The 17,151-nt window shown below is 42.6% G+C and overlaps 1 protein-coding gene across 1 annotated transcript in view; it reads left to right on the plus strand.

Moving 5' to 3' along the window:
- The window catches only part of LOC139382860 (protocadherin Fat 3-like), a 264,053-nt gene that overhangs the window by 144,956 nt on the left and 101,946 nt on the right, over positions 1 to 17,151 (plus strand). Inside the window, exons 5-6 of the mRNA XM_071127101.1 lie at positions 2,512 to 2,826; positions 3,072 to 3,282. Coding sequence (XP_070983202.1) covers positions 2,512 to 2,826; positions 3,072 to 3,282 — 526 coding nt within the window. The remainder of the gene's footprint in view (positions 1 to 2,511; positions 2,827 to 3,071; positions 3,283 to 17,151) is intronic.

The following is a 17,151-nucleotide window of genomic DNA, read 5'->3' on the forward strand; positions in this document are numbered from 1 at the left end:
AGGGTATGTTCAGTGTATGCTAGCTAGCTTGTCTGTGCTGTCCTTGTGCTGCTGTATGTTGTTGACAGACCATGTATTCCCCAGGCTCTCCTGTCTCTCTTTAATTCTGTTTCTCTCTTTGGTTCTCTCTCTCCTCTCTCGCTCATGAATGGAGATCTGTTCATGTCGACCTTTAGTGAATATTGTTGTCCTTCACTGTGGCCGCCACTTGCTTGTTCACCCTTTTCCCTCTCTGTCTCTACCTCTCTCACACTGTGCTGTACAAAGCGGATTACATTCACTCACAGAGGGGGTCAACCGCCACAGGCTCGGAGGGATGTTCCCAAAGTTCTTCATTTCTCATTCATCCTCTGTTCTTCCCTTATGCTGTCATTTAGGTTCCTTTCACACACCCCTGTTGTCTTTCGGAGCTCCCTCCCTCCCTCCTTCTCTCCATTCAATTCAATTCAAGGGCTTTATTGGCATGGGAAACATATGTTAACATTGCCAAAGCAAGTGAGGTAGATAATATACAATAAAATGAACAGTAAACATTACACTCAGAGGTTCCAAAAGAATAAAGACATTTCAAATGTCATATTATGTCTATATAGTGTTGTAACGATGTGCAAATAGTTAAACTACAAAAGGGAAAATAAATCAAATAAAATATGGGTTGTATTTACAGTGGTGTTTGTTCTTCACTGGTTGCCCTTTTCTTGTGGCAACAGGTCACAAATCTTGCTGCTATGATGGCACACTGTGGTATTTCACCCAGTAGATATGGGAGTTTACTATCCCTACCTCCTCCTTCCCCCCTCTCCCTAGCTACCTCCCTCTCCCACTACTACCCCTCTACCACCCCTCCCTCCCTCTCTCCCTCTCCCACTACTACCCCTCCACCACCCCTCCCTCACTCTCTCTCCCACTACTACCCCTCCACCACCCCTCCCTCACTCTCTCTCCCACTACTACCCCTCCACCACCCCTCCCTCACTCTCTCTCCCACTACTACCCCTCTACCAACCCCCCCTCTCTCTCTTCCACTACTACCCCTCTACCACCACCCCTCACTCTCTCTCCCACTACTACCCCTCCAACACCCCTCCCTCACTCTCTCTCCCACTACTATCCCTCTATCAACCCCACTCACTCTCTCTCCCACTTCTAACCCTCCACCAACCCCCCTCACTCTCTCTTCCACTAATACCCCTCCACCACCACCCCAACCCCCCTCACTCTCTCTCCCACTAATACCCCTCCAACACCCCTCCCTCACTCTCTCTCCCACTTCTACCCCTCCACCACCACCCCTCACTCTCTCTCCCACTACTACCCCTCCACCACCCCTCCCTCACTACTAACTCTCCATCACCCCTCCCTCACTCTCTCTCCCACTACTACCCCTCCACCACCCCTCCCTCACTCTCTCTCCCACTTCTAACCCTCCACCACCTCTCCCTCACTCTCTCTCCCACTATTACCCCTCCACCACCCCTCCCTCACTCTCTCTCCCACTACTACCCCTCCACCACCCCTCCCTCACTCTCTCTCCCACTACTAACCCTCCACCACCTCTCCCTCACTCTCTCTCCCACTACTACCCCTCCACCACCCCTCCCTCACTCTCTTACTAATCCTCCACCACCCCAACCTCACTCTCTCTCCCACTACTACCCCTCCACCACTCCTCCCTCACTCTCTTACTGACCCTCCACCACCCCTCCCTCACTCTCTCTCCCACTACTACCCCTCCACCACCCCTCCCTCACTCTCTCTTTAAATCATTAGCATTTCTCTCCGTATTGCGATGGTACCTCCTCGCTGTGTCATTTCTGAAATGACAGATTGACTTTTTAAACAAACCCAACAATAAGCGCTGGGGAAATTAATTGTAGCTTTGTGTTGAATTGATGGCAGCTGGCGACGTCCTTTATCTCCCCCCGAATATGAATATAAATGTGTTTTATTACGGGACGGCATGGATTCCATCTCTCATTGGCTAACTCATCCTCTGGCCCCTCCCCCTTTTGCATTTATCTACAAGAGGCTCTCCGTCATGGTGGAAGTAGGAACAGAGACAGATTAATTACCTGTCAGAACACAGGAAAGAAGATAAAAAGCAAAGCCATCCCCACTTGGGAAATATGACGATGTGTTCCAGTTGTCAGACAAACGCAGGACAGAATGACTGTTGTAATTAGTGTAGACGGGGAAAAAAACTGATGTGAATCTTAACAAATGTCTTATTTTTTCTCTCTGTTGTGTGTGTGTGTGTGTGTGTGTGTGTGTGTGTGTGTGTGTGTGTGTGTGTGTGTGTGTGTGTGCGTGCGTGCGTGCGTGCGTGTACTTGTTTTTTTCTGTCTGTTCGCCTGTGTGTGCATATGTGTGTCTCTGTGTGCATGTGTGTGTGTCTGTGTTTGTCCCTGTCTCTGAGCGTGCATGTGTGTGTCTGTCTGTGTTTGTCCCTGTCTCTGAGCGTGCGTGTGTGTCTATCTGATTGTCTACGGTTACGTGTGTGTGGATACGCAGGTCACGGTGTCGGACGGCGGTCCCAGCCCCAAACACTCCACGGTGTGGGTGATCGTTCACGTGCTTGATGAGAATGACAACAAGCCCACGTTCCCAGAGAAGGTGTACCAGATCAAGCTACCAGAGAGGGACAGGAGGAAGAGAGGAGAGCCTATCTACAGGGCCTTTGCCTACGACAGGGATGAAGGGGTTAACGCTGACCTCTCCTACAGCATCGTCGATGGCAACGAGGACGGCAAGTTCTTCATCGACCCCAAGACGGCGGTGGTGTCATCACGAAAGCAGTTCACCGCCGGGAGCTACGACATCCTCACTGTATGTGACATTTGAACTTCACTTTGAATCTGTGTGTCTCTTTCCAACCAACTGCCATTCTCTTTGTCTTCTTCTACCCCCTCTCTCTCCCCCATCTCTCCCACCTCTCTCCTCCCCCTCTCTCGCTCTCTTCCCTCTCTCCCCCCCCCCCTCTCTCTCTCTCTCTCTCTCTCTCGCTCTTTCTTTCATTTAGACAAATATACAAAAAGCTCCTAATTCCAGTCTTGGTTCCTCCCCATCCCCAGATCAAAGCCACAGATAACGGACGCCCCCAGAAGTCGTCGACGGCACGTCTGCACATCGAGTGGATCCGTAAGCCCTCAGCTTTGGCAAATCCCCTCCTATTCGACGAGCAGTACTACAACTTCACCGTCATGGAGAGCGACAAGGTGGCCGAGATAGTGGGTGTGGTCTCCATGCAACAGAACTCCAATCCCCTCTGGTTCGACATCATAGGTAAAGCTCCGCCCAGAGGCGGGGGCTGGTGGGTGGGGTTTGTTAGTGGGAGGGATATATCTGACTGGCTGAGGTGAGGTCAGTCAGGTAGGCTGTGTACCATTACTGGTGCATGGGGTTTGGGCTGACGGTTTGGTTTGATGTGTGTGTTTGTGCGTGAGGCCCAGCTCAGGGACTGTGACCTCACTGCATGGTCTGTTGCCAGTGTGTCACTCTCTCTCTCTCCTCTGCCATCCCACGGTCACCATGGCAATTTGAGGACAAACCACCAGCTGTAAAGGTCTGTATGTCAGTGGAGAAGCAATTGAGATGTCTCAAAGTCCCTGTCTGGGAACTCTATTGGAGAAAAATGCCATGTGCTTAAAGGGGTTAATTCACTCTCTTTTGTAGATTGACAACATCTTACATTTTGAAATTAACTGCCCCTTTAAAGTGCTTAAATACAGTGGGGCAAAAAAGTATTTAGTCAGCCACCAATTGTGCAAGTTCTCCCACTTAAAAAGATGAGAGAGGCCTGTAATTTTCATCATAGGTCAACTATGACAGACAAAATGAGGGAAAAAAATCCAGAAAATCACATTGTAGGATTTTTAATGAATTTATTTGCAAATGATGGTGGAAAATAAGTATTTGGTCACCTACAAACAAGCAAGATTTCTGGCTCTCACAGACCTGTAACTTCTTCTTTAAGAGGCTCCTCTGTCCTCCACTTGTTACCTGTATTAATGGCACCTGTTTGAACTTGTTATCAGTATAAAAGACACCTGTCCACAACCTCAAACAGTCACACTCCAAACTCCACTATGGCCAAGACCAAAGAGCTGTCAAAGGACAACAGAAACACAATTGTAGACCTGCACTAGGCTGGGAAGAGTGAATCTGCAATAGGTAAGCAGCTTGGTTTGAAGAAATCAACTGTGGGAGCAATTATTAGGAAATGGAAGACATACAAGACCACTGATAATCTCCCTCGATCTGGGGCTCCACGCAAGATATCACCCCGTGGGGTCAAAATGATCACAAGAACGGTGAGCAAAAATCCCAGAACCACACAGGGGGACCTAGTGAATGGCCTGCAGAGAGCTGGGACCAAAGTAACAGAGCCTACCATTAGTAACACACTACGCCGCCAGGGACTCAAATTCTGCAGTGCCAGACGTGTCTCCCTGCTTAAGCCAGTACATGTTCAGGCCCGTCTGAAGTTTGCTAGAGAGCATTTGGATGATCCAGAAGAAGATTGGGAGAATGTCATATGGTCAGATTAAACCAAAATATAACTTTTTGGTAAAAACTCAACTCGTCGTGTTTGGAGGACAAAGAATGCTGAGTTGCATCCAAAGAACACCATACCTACTGTGAGGCATGGTGGTGGAAACATCATGCTTTGGGGCTGTTTTTCTGCAAAGGGACCAGGACGACTGATCCGTGTAAAGGAAAAAATGAATGGGGGCCATGTATCATGAGATTTTGAGTGAAAACCTCCTTCCATCAGCAAGGGCATTGAAGATGAAACGTGGCTGGGTCTTTCAGCATGACAATGATCCCAAACACACCGCCCGGGCAACGAAGGAGTGGCTTCGTAAGAAGCATTTCAAGGTCCTTGAGTGGCCTAGCCAGTCTCCAGATCTCAACCCCATAGAAAATCTTTGGAGGGAGTTGAAAGTCCATGTTGCCCAGCAACAGCCCCAAAACATCACTGCTCTAGAGGAGATCTGCATGGAGGAATGGGCCAAAATACCATTAACAGTGTGTGAAAACCTTGTGAAGACTTACAGAAAACGTTTGAGCTCTGTCATTGCCAACAAAGGGTATATAACAAAGTATTGAGATAAACTTTTGTTATTGACCAAATACTTACTTTCCACCATAATTTGCAAATAAATTCATAAAAAATCCTACAATATGATTTTCTGGATTTTTTTCCTCATTTTGTCTGTCATAGTTGAAGTGTACCTATGATGAAAATTACAGGCCTCTCTCATCTTTTTAAGTGGGAGAACTTGCACAATTGGTGGCTGACTAAATACTTTATTGCCCCACTGTATTCACACTGTTTTTTTGCCATAAGGATTGATCCTCATTCTACCAACTACAGCTGCTAAGAAATATGTCTTTGACATGCTGAATTCAGAAACAATTTAATTTGTCTTATTCTCACGGTAAAGAATGTTGTGTAAGATCAGTGGAATGTCCCTTTAAGAGGCTTGAAATGCCAGGGACATGCCACACATGCCACACCAAGCATTTTCTTAATCTGAAACATTTTGATAGTTTGAAGTCGTATCCTTATCCACATAAAAGACTCAACAAGGTTATGTCATGTTCCGTTTTCATATCTGCAGTTTTCTGCAAACAACAGCGACATTTAACAAGTTCACATTGTTTGGTGAATGAATTACTGTCAAAGCTAGTCGGTTTTAATCTTGCTTTAATAATTTTCATTCATTTAATAAACATTGTAAAATCCATTTAGTTTTATTAGAAATAAAGTTTTGTTAGAATTAACATGATTAGGCTGTTCAACTTTCTAGGAATTGATTGTGGTCTATTTTTTATATAATGTAATATAATATTTATAAAGCTGACAATTCTCTAGCCGAACTGCACTGTGGGTAGGTAAGTTTATGTTGAGCGCATTCAGTCCAGAGACAAGTGGATGGACTACACGGTCAGGACATCATTTCCCAGAATGCTCCATGATCCATCTCTCTTTTGTTGTCACTGAGCAGTGGCGGTCAGTGTGTGTTCCAGTGGGAGATACCTTCTGGCTTGTGCTTCCAGCTCTAAGCTCTCTCTGGCTATGGCTGCTCTCTCTGGCGTACTACTCTACTCTCCTGTATACCCCTCTCCTCCTCTTTTCTCTGCTCAATGCCTCACTTGTTTTCTCCCCTGGAATCACATCTCTCTCTCCTTCTCTCTCCCTCCTTTTAATTCCTCCTCCCTTTGCCCTATGTATCTCCCTGTCCTTCCATTATTTCCTTACTTTACTCACCTTCTCTTTCCTCCTCCTCTTCCTCCCCTTTTACCATTATCATTCCTCACCCTCTCTCTTTCACTCTCCTCCCCTTTTACCATTATCATTCCTCACCCGCTCTCTTTCCCTCTCCTCCCCTTTTACCATTATCATTCCTCACCCTCTCTCTTTCACTCTCCTCCCCTTTTACCATTATCATTCCTCACCCTCATTCCTCACCCTCTCTCTTTCACTCTCCTCCCCTTTTACCATTATCATTCCTCATCCTCATTCCTCACCCTCTCTCTTTCAACATCCTCCCCTTTTACCATTATCATTCCTCACCCTCATTCCTCACCCTCTCTCTTTCAACATCCTCCCCTTTTACCATTATCATTCCTCACCCTCATTCCTCACCCTCTCTCTTTCAACATCCTCCCCTTTTACCATTATCATTCCTCACCCTCTCTCTTCCCCCCCTTTTCTGTCTAACATCCACTCCCCTTCACACCCTCTCCCCCTGTCTCTCTTCTTTCCTTTCTCCCTGTCTCACTCTTTCTCTCCTCTTCTCTCCTCTCTCAATGCTTCGTGTCTGGAAGGTCCCAGGCCTTTCCGTGAGATGTTCTATATACTGCAGACCGCTTGTGGCAGGAACTGTTCCACAGAAGGTATCTCAGTTTGACTTCGATCTGCTTTTTTCTGCTTCCTTTTCCTTTCCTTCCTTTTTTATTTTACCCATCATTCACCTGTGCTTTTCCCATCATTCACTGTGTGCCCAGTGCTGCTCACGCCTTCTTCTGATTGGTTGGTTTGAGACAAAGGGGGCGGGGCAGGTAAAAGGGGTTTTCCCTACACAGAAGCTCGACAGAGTGGATGTGTGTGTGTGTGTGTGTGTGTGTGTAATGTACATCCCACACAGAAGCTCAACAGAGTGTGGATGTGTGTTTTGGTGTGTTTGTGTGTGCTTCCCACATGTATAATGTACACTGTAACTCTTTCTTCCAAGGTTAACATAAGTGATTCGTTTTCGAGAAATTCCTTGCTGTACTAAATTGGCTATCAGACTCTGTGGTGTCCCTTTATAGTGAAGCCCATATCTGCTGCCATGGCAACGGTCCCTGAGCGACCCTGGCGACAGCTTTGTCTAATGACCTGCTAAAGCATCAGTGTTTGGGGAAACATCACGCCCACCATCCCTGAGCTGTCAGCGACACACACACACAGAGGTGGAAACACACGCACAAGCACACACACATGCAGGAACACACGTACGGACACACACAAACACTTACCCACACAAAACAATACACACACTCTTTTGTACTCACACAGACACACATACAGACACATACACAGACACTACATTATTACACACACCTCCCACTGACGACCAAATTAAGTGGATGGCTGGTTAGTGGGAGTTGTGGGTTAGAGGTGAACACATGGTCACTGTGCCCCTGGTTAGAGAGGGTCCCTCACTGTAACTGTCTGTTGCTCTGCCACAGGCACCTTTCCAATCAGAGGAACCAACAGAGAGAGGATGGAGGGAGAGAGAGGGAGAGGCGTAGGGAGGGAGAGGGGTAGGGATAACGATAGATAGAGGGAGAGGCGAGGGGTAGGGATAACGATAGAGAGAGGGAGAGGTAGGGATAACAATAGAGAGAGGGAGAGGCGAGGGGTAGGGATAACGATAGAGAGAGGGAGATGCGAGGGGTAGGGATAACGATAAAGAGAGGGAGAGGTGAGGGGTAGGGATAACGATAGAGAGAGGGAGAGGTAGGGATAACGATAGAGAGAGGGAGAGGCGAGGGGTAGGGATAACGATAGAGAGAGGGAGAGGTAGGGATAACGATAGAGAGAGGGAGAGGCGAGGGGTAGGGATAACGATAGAGAGAGGGAGAGGCGAGGGGTAGGGATAACGATAGAGAGAGGGAGAGGCGAGGGGTAGGGATAACGATAGAGAGAGGGAGAGGCGAGGGGTAGGGATAACGATAGAGAGAGGGAAAGAGAAAGAGGACAGGAGAAAATGAGAGAGGGACAGAGTGAAGAAGAGATGGAAAATGGAGGAGTGAAATGAGAGACTTATTAAAAATGGAAGGAGCAGAGGTCAGAAGAGAAAGAGAGGAGAAGAGGAGAGACTTATTAAAGAGAGAGGGGCTTAGTGAAAGATGGAGAGAGGGAGAAAGGAAATGTAGGTGGTACAGCATCAGGGATAGATTGGATTAGAGTGAGGAGATGGAGGGAGTGTTATAAGAAAATGCCCAGGTGTGTGTGTGTGTGTGTGTGTGTGTGTGTGTGTGTGTGTGTGTGTGTGTGTGTGTGTGTGTGTGTGTGTGTGTGTGTGTGTGTGTGTGTGTGTGTGTGTGTGTGTGTGTGTGTGTGTGTGTGTGTGTGTGTGTGTGTGTGTGTGTGCGTGTGTGTGCGCTCAGGGGCCAGGTGAGAGTAGAGGAGCTAAACACTGTGATTCATTTACGGGCCAGACCCAGACAGCCCAGGCCATTATTCACCAGAATACCGCACGCACACACACACCATGCTCACACACTGACACACACACACTTAATTATGCACCTGCACACACACACACGTAAACACTAATCCACTGCTAAACGCATTACTGCCCAGAAAGTAAAACATAGCCATTTGACTATAATTTAGCTGCTATTAAACCTCCTAAACCCACACACACACACACACACACACACACACACACACACACACACACACACACACACACACACACACATACACACACACACACACACACACCGTCCAAACGGCTGCGGTTTTAACCACTCAACGTTTACCATGTTAACCACCCAGCCAGCACATCCTATAAACACATCATGAAGTTGTCCTCTTATAGACGAGCCACCACAACCCTATGCTATATTCTGAGCAGATGGGTTCTATACGTCAAGTCAATCCAGACAGCTGGGTTCTATATATCAAGTCAATCCAGACAGCTGGGTTCTATATATCAAGTCAATCCAGACAGCTGTGTTCTATATATCAAGTCAATCCAGACAGCTGTGTTCTATATATCAAGTCAATCCAGACTTCTATATATCAAGTCAATCCAGACAGCTGTGTTCTATATATCAAGTCAATCCAGACTTCTATATATCAAGTCAATCCAGACAGCTGGTTCTATATATCAAGTCAATCCAGACAGCTGTGTTCTATATATCAAGTCAATCCAGACAGCTGTGTTCTATATATCAAGTCAATCCAGACTTCTATATATCAAGTCAATCCAGACAGCTGGTTCTATATATCAAGTCAATCCAGACAGCTGGGTTCTATATATCAAGTCAATCCAGACAGCTGGTTCTATATATCAAGTCAATCCAGACAGCTGTGTTCTAAATATCAAGTCAATCCAGACAGCTGGGTTCTATATATCAAGTCAATCCAGACAGCTGTGTTCTATATATCAAGTCAATCCAGACAGCTGTGTTCTATATATCAAGTCAATCCAGACAGCTGTGTTCTATATATCAAGCCAATCCAGACTTCTATATATCAAGTCAATCCAGACAGCTGTGTTCTATATATCAAGTCAATCCAGACAGCTGGGTTCTATATATCAAGCCAATCCAGACAGCTAGGTTCTATATATCAAGTCAATCCAGACAGCTGTGTTCTATATATCAAGTCAATCCAGACTTCTATATATCACGTCAATCCAGACAGCTGGGTTCAATATATCAAGTCAATCCAGACTTCTATATATCAAGTCAATCCAGACAGCTGGGTTCTATATATCAAGTCAATCCAGACAGCTGTGTTCTATTTATCAAGTCAATCCAGACTTCTATATATCAAGTCAATCCAGACAGCTGGGTTCTATATATCAAGTCAATCCAGACAGCTGGGTTCTATATATCAAGCCAATCCAGACAGCTGGGTTCTATATATCAAGTCATACAAGACAGCTGGGTTCTATATATCAAGTCAATCCAGACAGCTGTGTTCTATATATCAAGTCAATCCAGACAGCTGTGTTCTATATATCAAGTCAATCCAGACTTCTATATATCAAGTCAATCCAGACAGCTGGGTTCTATATATCAAGTCAATCCAAACAGCTGTGTTCTATATATCAAGTCAATCCAGACTTCTATATATCAAGTCAATCCAGACAGCTGTGTTCTATATATCAAGTCAATCCAGACTTCTATATATCAAGTCAATCCAGACAGCTGGGTTCTATATATCAAGTCAATCCAGACAGCTGGGTTCTATATATCAAGTCAATCCAGACAGCTGTGTTCTATATATCAAGCCAATCCAGACTTCTATATATCAAGTCAATCCAGACAGCTGTGTTCTATATATCAAGTCAATCCAGACAGCAGGGTTCTATATATCAAGTCAATCCAGACAGCTGGTTCTATATATCAAGTCAATCTAAACAGCTGTGTTCTATATATCAAGTCAATCCAGACTTCTATATATCAAGTCAATCCAGACAGCTGGGTTCTATATATCAAGTCAATCCAGACAGCTGGGTTCTATATATCAAGTCAATCCAGACTTCTATATATCAAGTCAATCCAGACAGCTGGGTTCTATATATCAAGTCAATCCAGACAGCTGGGTTCTATATATCAAGCCAATCCAGACAGCTGGTTCTATATATCAAGTCAATCCAGACAGCTGTGTTCTATATATCAAGTCAATCCAGACAGCTGGGTTCTATATATCAAGTCAATCCAGACAGCTGTGTTCTATATATCAAGTCAATCCAGACAGCTGTGTTCTATATATCAAGTCAATCCAGACAGCTGTGTTCTATACATCAAGTCAATCCAGACAGCTGTGTTCTATATATCAAGCCAATCCAGACTTCTATATATCAAGTCAATCCAGACAGCTGTGTTCTATATATCAAGTCAATCCAGACAGCAGGGTTCTATATATCAAGTCAATCCAGACAGCTGGTTCTATATATCAAGTCAATCTAAACAGCTGTGTTCTATATATCAAGTCAATCCAGACTTCTATATATCAAGTCAATCCAGACAGCTGGGTTCTATATATCAAGTCAATCCAGACTTCTATATATCAAGTCAATCCAGACAGCTGGGTTCTATATATCAAGTCAATCCAGACTTCTATATATCAAGTCAATCCAGACAGCTGGGTTCTATATATCAAGTCAATCCAGACAGCTGGGTTCTATATATCAAGTCAATCCAGACTTCTATATATCAAGTCAATCCAGACAGCTGGGTTCTATATATCAAGTCAATCCAGACAGCTGGTTCTATATATCAAGCCAATCCAGACAGCTGGTTCTATATATCAAGTCAATCCAGACAGCTGGGTTCTATATATCAAGTCAATCCAGACAGCTGTGTTCTATATATCAAGTCAATCCAGACAGCTGTGTTCTATATATCAAGTCAATCCAGACAGCTGTGTTCTATATATCAAGTCAATCCAGACTTCTATATACCAAGTCAATCCAGACAGCTGTGTTCTATATATCAAGTCAATCCAGACAGCTGTGTTCTATATATCAAGTCAATCTAAACAGCTTGTTCTATATACCAAGTCAATCCAGACAGCTGGGTTCTATATATCAAGTCAATCCAGACAGCTGGTTCTATATATCAAGTCAATCTAAACAGCTGGGTTCTATATATCAAGTCAATCCAGACTTCTATATATCAAGTCAATCCAGACAGCTGTGTTCTATATATCAAGTAAATCCAGACTTCTATATATCAAGTCAATTCAGACAGCTGGGTTCTATATATCAAGTCAATCCAAACAGCTGTGTTCTATATTACAAGTCAATCCAGACTTCTATATATCAAGTCAATCCAGACTTCTATATATCAAGTCAATCCAGACTTCTATATATCAAGTCAATCCAGACAGCTGGTTCTATATATCAAGTCAATCTAAACAGCTGTGTTCTATATATCAAGTCAATCCAGACTTCTATATATCAAGTCAATCCAGACAGCTGGGTTCTATATATCAAGTCAATCCAGACAGCTGGGTTCTATATATCAAGTCAATCCAGACTTCTATATATCAAGTCAATCCAGACAGCTGGGTTCTATATATCAAGTCAATCCAGACAGCTGGGTTCTATATATCAAGCCAATCCAGTCAGCTGGTTCTATATATCAAGTCAATCCAGACAGCTGGGTTCTATATATCAAGTCAATCCAGACAGCTGGGTTCTATATATCAAGTCAATCCAGACAGCTGTGTTCTATATATCAAGTCAATCCAGACTTCTATATACCAAGTCAATCCAGACAGCTGTGTTCTATATATCAAGTCAATCCAGACTTCTATATATCAAGTCAATCCAGACAGCTGGGTTCTATATATCAAGTCAATCCAGACAGCTGGTTCTATATATCAAGTCAATCTAAACAGCTGGGTTCTATATATCAAGTCAATCCAGACTTCTATATATCAAGTCAATCCAGACAGCTGTGTTCTATATATCAAGTCAATCCAGACTTCTATATATCAAGTCAATTCAGACAGCTGGGTTCTATATATCAAGTCAATCCAAACAGCTGTGTTCTATATATCAAGTCAATCCAGACTTCTATATATCAAGTCAATCCAGACTTCTATATATCAAGTCAATCCAGACTTCTATATATCAAGTCAATCCAGACAGCTGTGTTCTATATATCAAGTCAATCCAGACTTCTATATATCAAGTCAATCCAGACAGCTGGTTCTATATATCAAGTCAATCCAGACAGCTGTGTTCTATATATCAAGTCAATCCAGACAGCTGTGTTCTATATATCAAGTCAATCCAGACTTCTATATATCAAGTCAATCCAGACAGCTGGGTTCTATATATCAAGTCAATCCAGACAGCTGGTTCTATATATCAAGTCAATCTAAACAGCTGGGTTCTATATATCAAGTCAATCCAGACTTCTATATATCAAGTCAATCCAGACAGCTGTGTTCTATATATCAAGTCAATCCAGACTTCTATATATCAAGTCAATTCAGACAGCTGGGTTCTATATATCAAGTCAATCCAAACAGCTGTGTTCTATATATCAAGTCAATCCAGACTTCTATATATCAAGTCATTTCAGACTTCTATATATCAAGTCAATCCAGACTTCTATATATCAAGTCAATCCAGACAGCTGTGTTCTATATATCAAGTCAATCCAGACTTCTATATATCAAGTCAATCCAGACAGCTGGTTCTATATATCAAGTCAATCCAGACAGCTGTGTTCTATATATCAAGTCAATCCAGACAGCTGTGTTCTATATATCAAGTCAATCCAGACTTCTATATATCAAGTCAATCCAGACAGCTGGTTCTATATATCAAGTCAATCCAGACAGCTGGGTTCTATATATCAAGTCAATCCAGACAGCTGGTTCTATATATCAAGTCAATCCAGACAGCTGTGTTCTAAATATCAAGTCAATCCAGACAGCTGGGTTCTATATATCAAGTCAATCCAGACAGCTGTGTTCTATATATCAAGTCAATCCAGACAGCTGTGTTCTATATATCAAGTCAATCCAGACAGCTGTGTTCTATATATCAAGCCAATCCAGACTTCTATAAATCAAGTCATTCCAGACAGCTGTGTTCTATATATCAAGTCAATCCAGACAGCTGGGTTCTATATATCAAGCCAATCCAGACAGCTAGGTTCTATATATCAAGTCAATCCAGACAGCTGTGTTCTATATATCAAGTCAATCCAGACTTCTATATATCAAGTCAATCCAGACAGCTGGGTTCTATATATCAAGTCAATCCAGACTTCTATATATCAAGTCAATCCAGACAGCTGGGTTCTATATATCAAGTCAATCCAGACAGCTGTGTTCTATTTATCAAGTCAATCCAGACTTCTATATATCAAGTCAATCCAGACAGCTGGGTTCTATATATCAAGTCAATCCAGACAGCTGGGTTCTATATATCAAGCCAATCCAGACAGCTGGGTTCTATATATCAAGTCATACAAGACAGCTGGGTTCTATATATCAAGTCAATCCAGACAGCTGTGTTCTATATATCAAGTCAATCCAGACAGCTGTGTTCTATATATCAAGTCAATCCAGACTTCTATATATCAAGCCAATCCAGTCAGCTGGTTCTATATATCAAGTCAATCCAGACAGCTGGGTTCTATATATCAAGTCAATCCAGACAGCTGTGTTCTATATATCAAGTCAATCCAGACAGCTGGGTTCTATATATCAAGTCAATCCAGACAGCTGTGTTCTATATATCAAGTCAATCCAGACTTCTATATACCAAGTCAATCCAGACAGCTGTGTTCTATATATCAAGTCAATCCAGACTTCTATATATCAAGTCAATCCAGACAGCTGGGTTCTATATATCAAGTCAATCCAGACAGCTGGTTCTATATATCAAGTCAATCTAAACAGCTGGGTTCTATATATCAAGTCAATCCAGACTTCTATATATCAAGTCAATCCAGACAGCTGTGTTCTATATATCAAGTCAATCCAGACTTCTATATATCAAGTCAATTCAGACAGCTGGGTTCTATATATCAAGTCAATCCAAACAGCTGTGTTCTATATATCAAGTCAATCCAGACTTCTATATATCAAGTCAATCCAGACTTCTATATATCAAGTCAATCCAGACTTCTATATATCAAGTCAATCCAGACAGCTGTGTTCTATATATCAAGTCAATCCAGACTTCTATATATCAAGTCAATCCAGACAGCTGGTTCTATATATCAAGTCAATCCAGACAGCTGTGTTCTATATATCAAGTCAATCCAGACAGCTGTGTTCTATATATCAAGTCAATCCAGACTTCTATATATCAAGTCAATCCAGACAGCTGGTTCTATATATCAAGTCAATCCAGACAGCTGGGTTCTATATATCAAGTCAATCCAGACAGCTGGTTCTATATATCAAGTCAATCCAGACAGCTGTGTTCTAAATATCAAGTCAATCCAGACAGCTGGGTTCTATATATCAAGTCAATCCAGACAGCTGTGTTCTATATATCAAGTCAATCCAGACAGCTGTGTTCTATATATCAAGTCAATCCAGACAGCTGTGTTCTATATATCAAGCCAATCCAGACTTCTATAAATCAAGTCAATCCAGACAGCTGTGTTCTATATATCAAGTCAATCCAGACAGCTGGGTTCTATATATCAAGCCAATCCAGACAGCTAGGTTCTATATATCAAGTCAATCCAGACAGCTGTGTTCTATATATCAAGTCAATCCAGACTTCTATATATCAAGTCAATCCAGACAGCTGGGTTCTATATATCAAGTCAATCCAGACTTCTATATATCAAGTCAATCCAGACAGCTGGGTTCTATATATCAAGTCAATCCAGACAGCTGTGTTCTATTTATCAAGTCAATCCAGACTTCTATATATCAAGTCAATCCAGACAGCTGGGTTCTATATATCAAGTCAATCCAGACAGCTGGGTTCTATATATCAAGCCAATCCAGACAGCTGGGTTCTATATATCAAGTCATACAAGACAGCTGGGTTCTATATATCAAGTCAATCCAGACAGCTGTGTTCTATATATCAAGTCAATCCAGACAGCTGTGTTCTATATATCAAGTCAATCCAGACTTCTATATATCAAGTCATACAAGACAGCTGGGTTCTATATATCAAGTCAATCCAGACAGCTGTGTTCTATATATCAAGTCAATCCAGACAGCTGTGTTCTATATATCAAGTCAATCCAGACTTCTATATATCAAGTCAATCCAGACAGCTGGGTTCTATATATCAAGTCAATCCAAACAGCTGTGTTCTATATATCAAGTCAATCCAGACTTCTATATATCAAGTCAATCCAGACAGCTGTGTTCTATATATCAAGTCAATCCAGACTTCTATATATCAAGTCAATCCAGACAGCTGGGTTCTATATATCAAGTCAATCCAGACAGCTGGGTTCTATATATCAAGTCAATCCAGACAGCTGTGTTCTATATATCAAGTCAATCCAGACAGCTGTGTTCTATATATCAAGTCAATCCAGACAGCTGTGTTCTATACATCAAGTCAATCCAGACAGCTGTGTTCTATATATCAAGCCAATCCAGACTTCTATATATCAAGTCAATCCAGACAGCTGTGTTCTATATATCAAGTCAATCCAGACAGCAGGGTTCTATATATCAAGTCAATCCAGACAGCTGGTTCTATATATCAAGTCAATCTAAACAGCTGTGTTCTATATATCAAGTCAATCTATATATCAGCTGTGTTCTATATATCAAGTCAATCCAGACAGCTGGGTTCTATATATCAAGTCAATCCAGACAGCTGGGTTCTATATATCAAGTCAATCCAGACAGCTGGGTTCTATATATCAAGTCAATCCAGACTTCTATATATCAAGTCAATCCAGACAGCTGGGTTCTATATATCAAGTCAATCCAGACAGCTGGGTTCTATATATCAAGTCAATCCAGACAGCTGGTTCTATATATCAAGTCAATCCAGACAGCTGTGTTCTATATATCAAGTCAATCCAGACAGCTGGGTTCTATATATCAAGTCAATCCAGACAGCTGTGTTCTATATATCAAGTCAATCCAGACAGCTGTGTTCTATATATCAAGTCAATCCAGACAGCTGTGTTCTATACATCAAGTCAATCCAGACAGCTGTGTTCTATATATCAAGCCAATCCAGACTTCTATATATCAAGTCAATCCAGACAGCTGTGTTCTATATATCAAGTCAATCCAGACAGCAGGGTTCTATATATCAAGTCAATCCAGACAGCTGGTTCTATATATCAAGTCAATCTAAACAGCTTTGTTCCATATATCAAGTCAATCCAGACTTCTATATATCAAGTCAATCCAGACAGCTGGGTTCTATATATCAAGTCAATCCAGACTTC

Source organism: Oncorhynchus clarkii, chromosome 24, assembly GCF_045791955.1.
Source record: "Oncorhynchus clarkii lewisi isolate Uvic-CL-2024 chromosome 24, UVic_Ocla_1.0, whole genome shotgun sequence".
Taxonomy (NCBI): domain Eukaryota; kingdom Metazoa; phylum Chordata; class Actinopteri; order Salmoniformes; family Salmonidae; genus Oncorhynchus; species Oncorhynchus clarkii.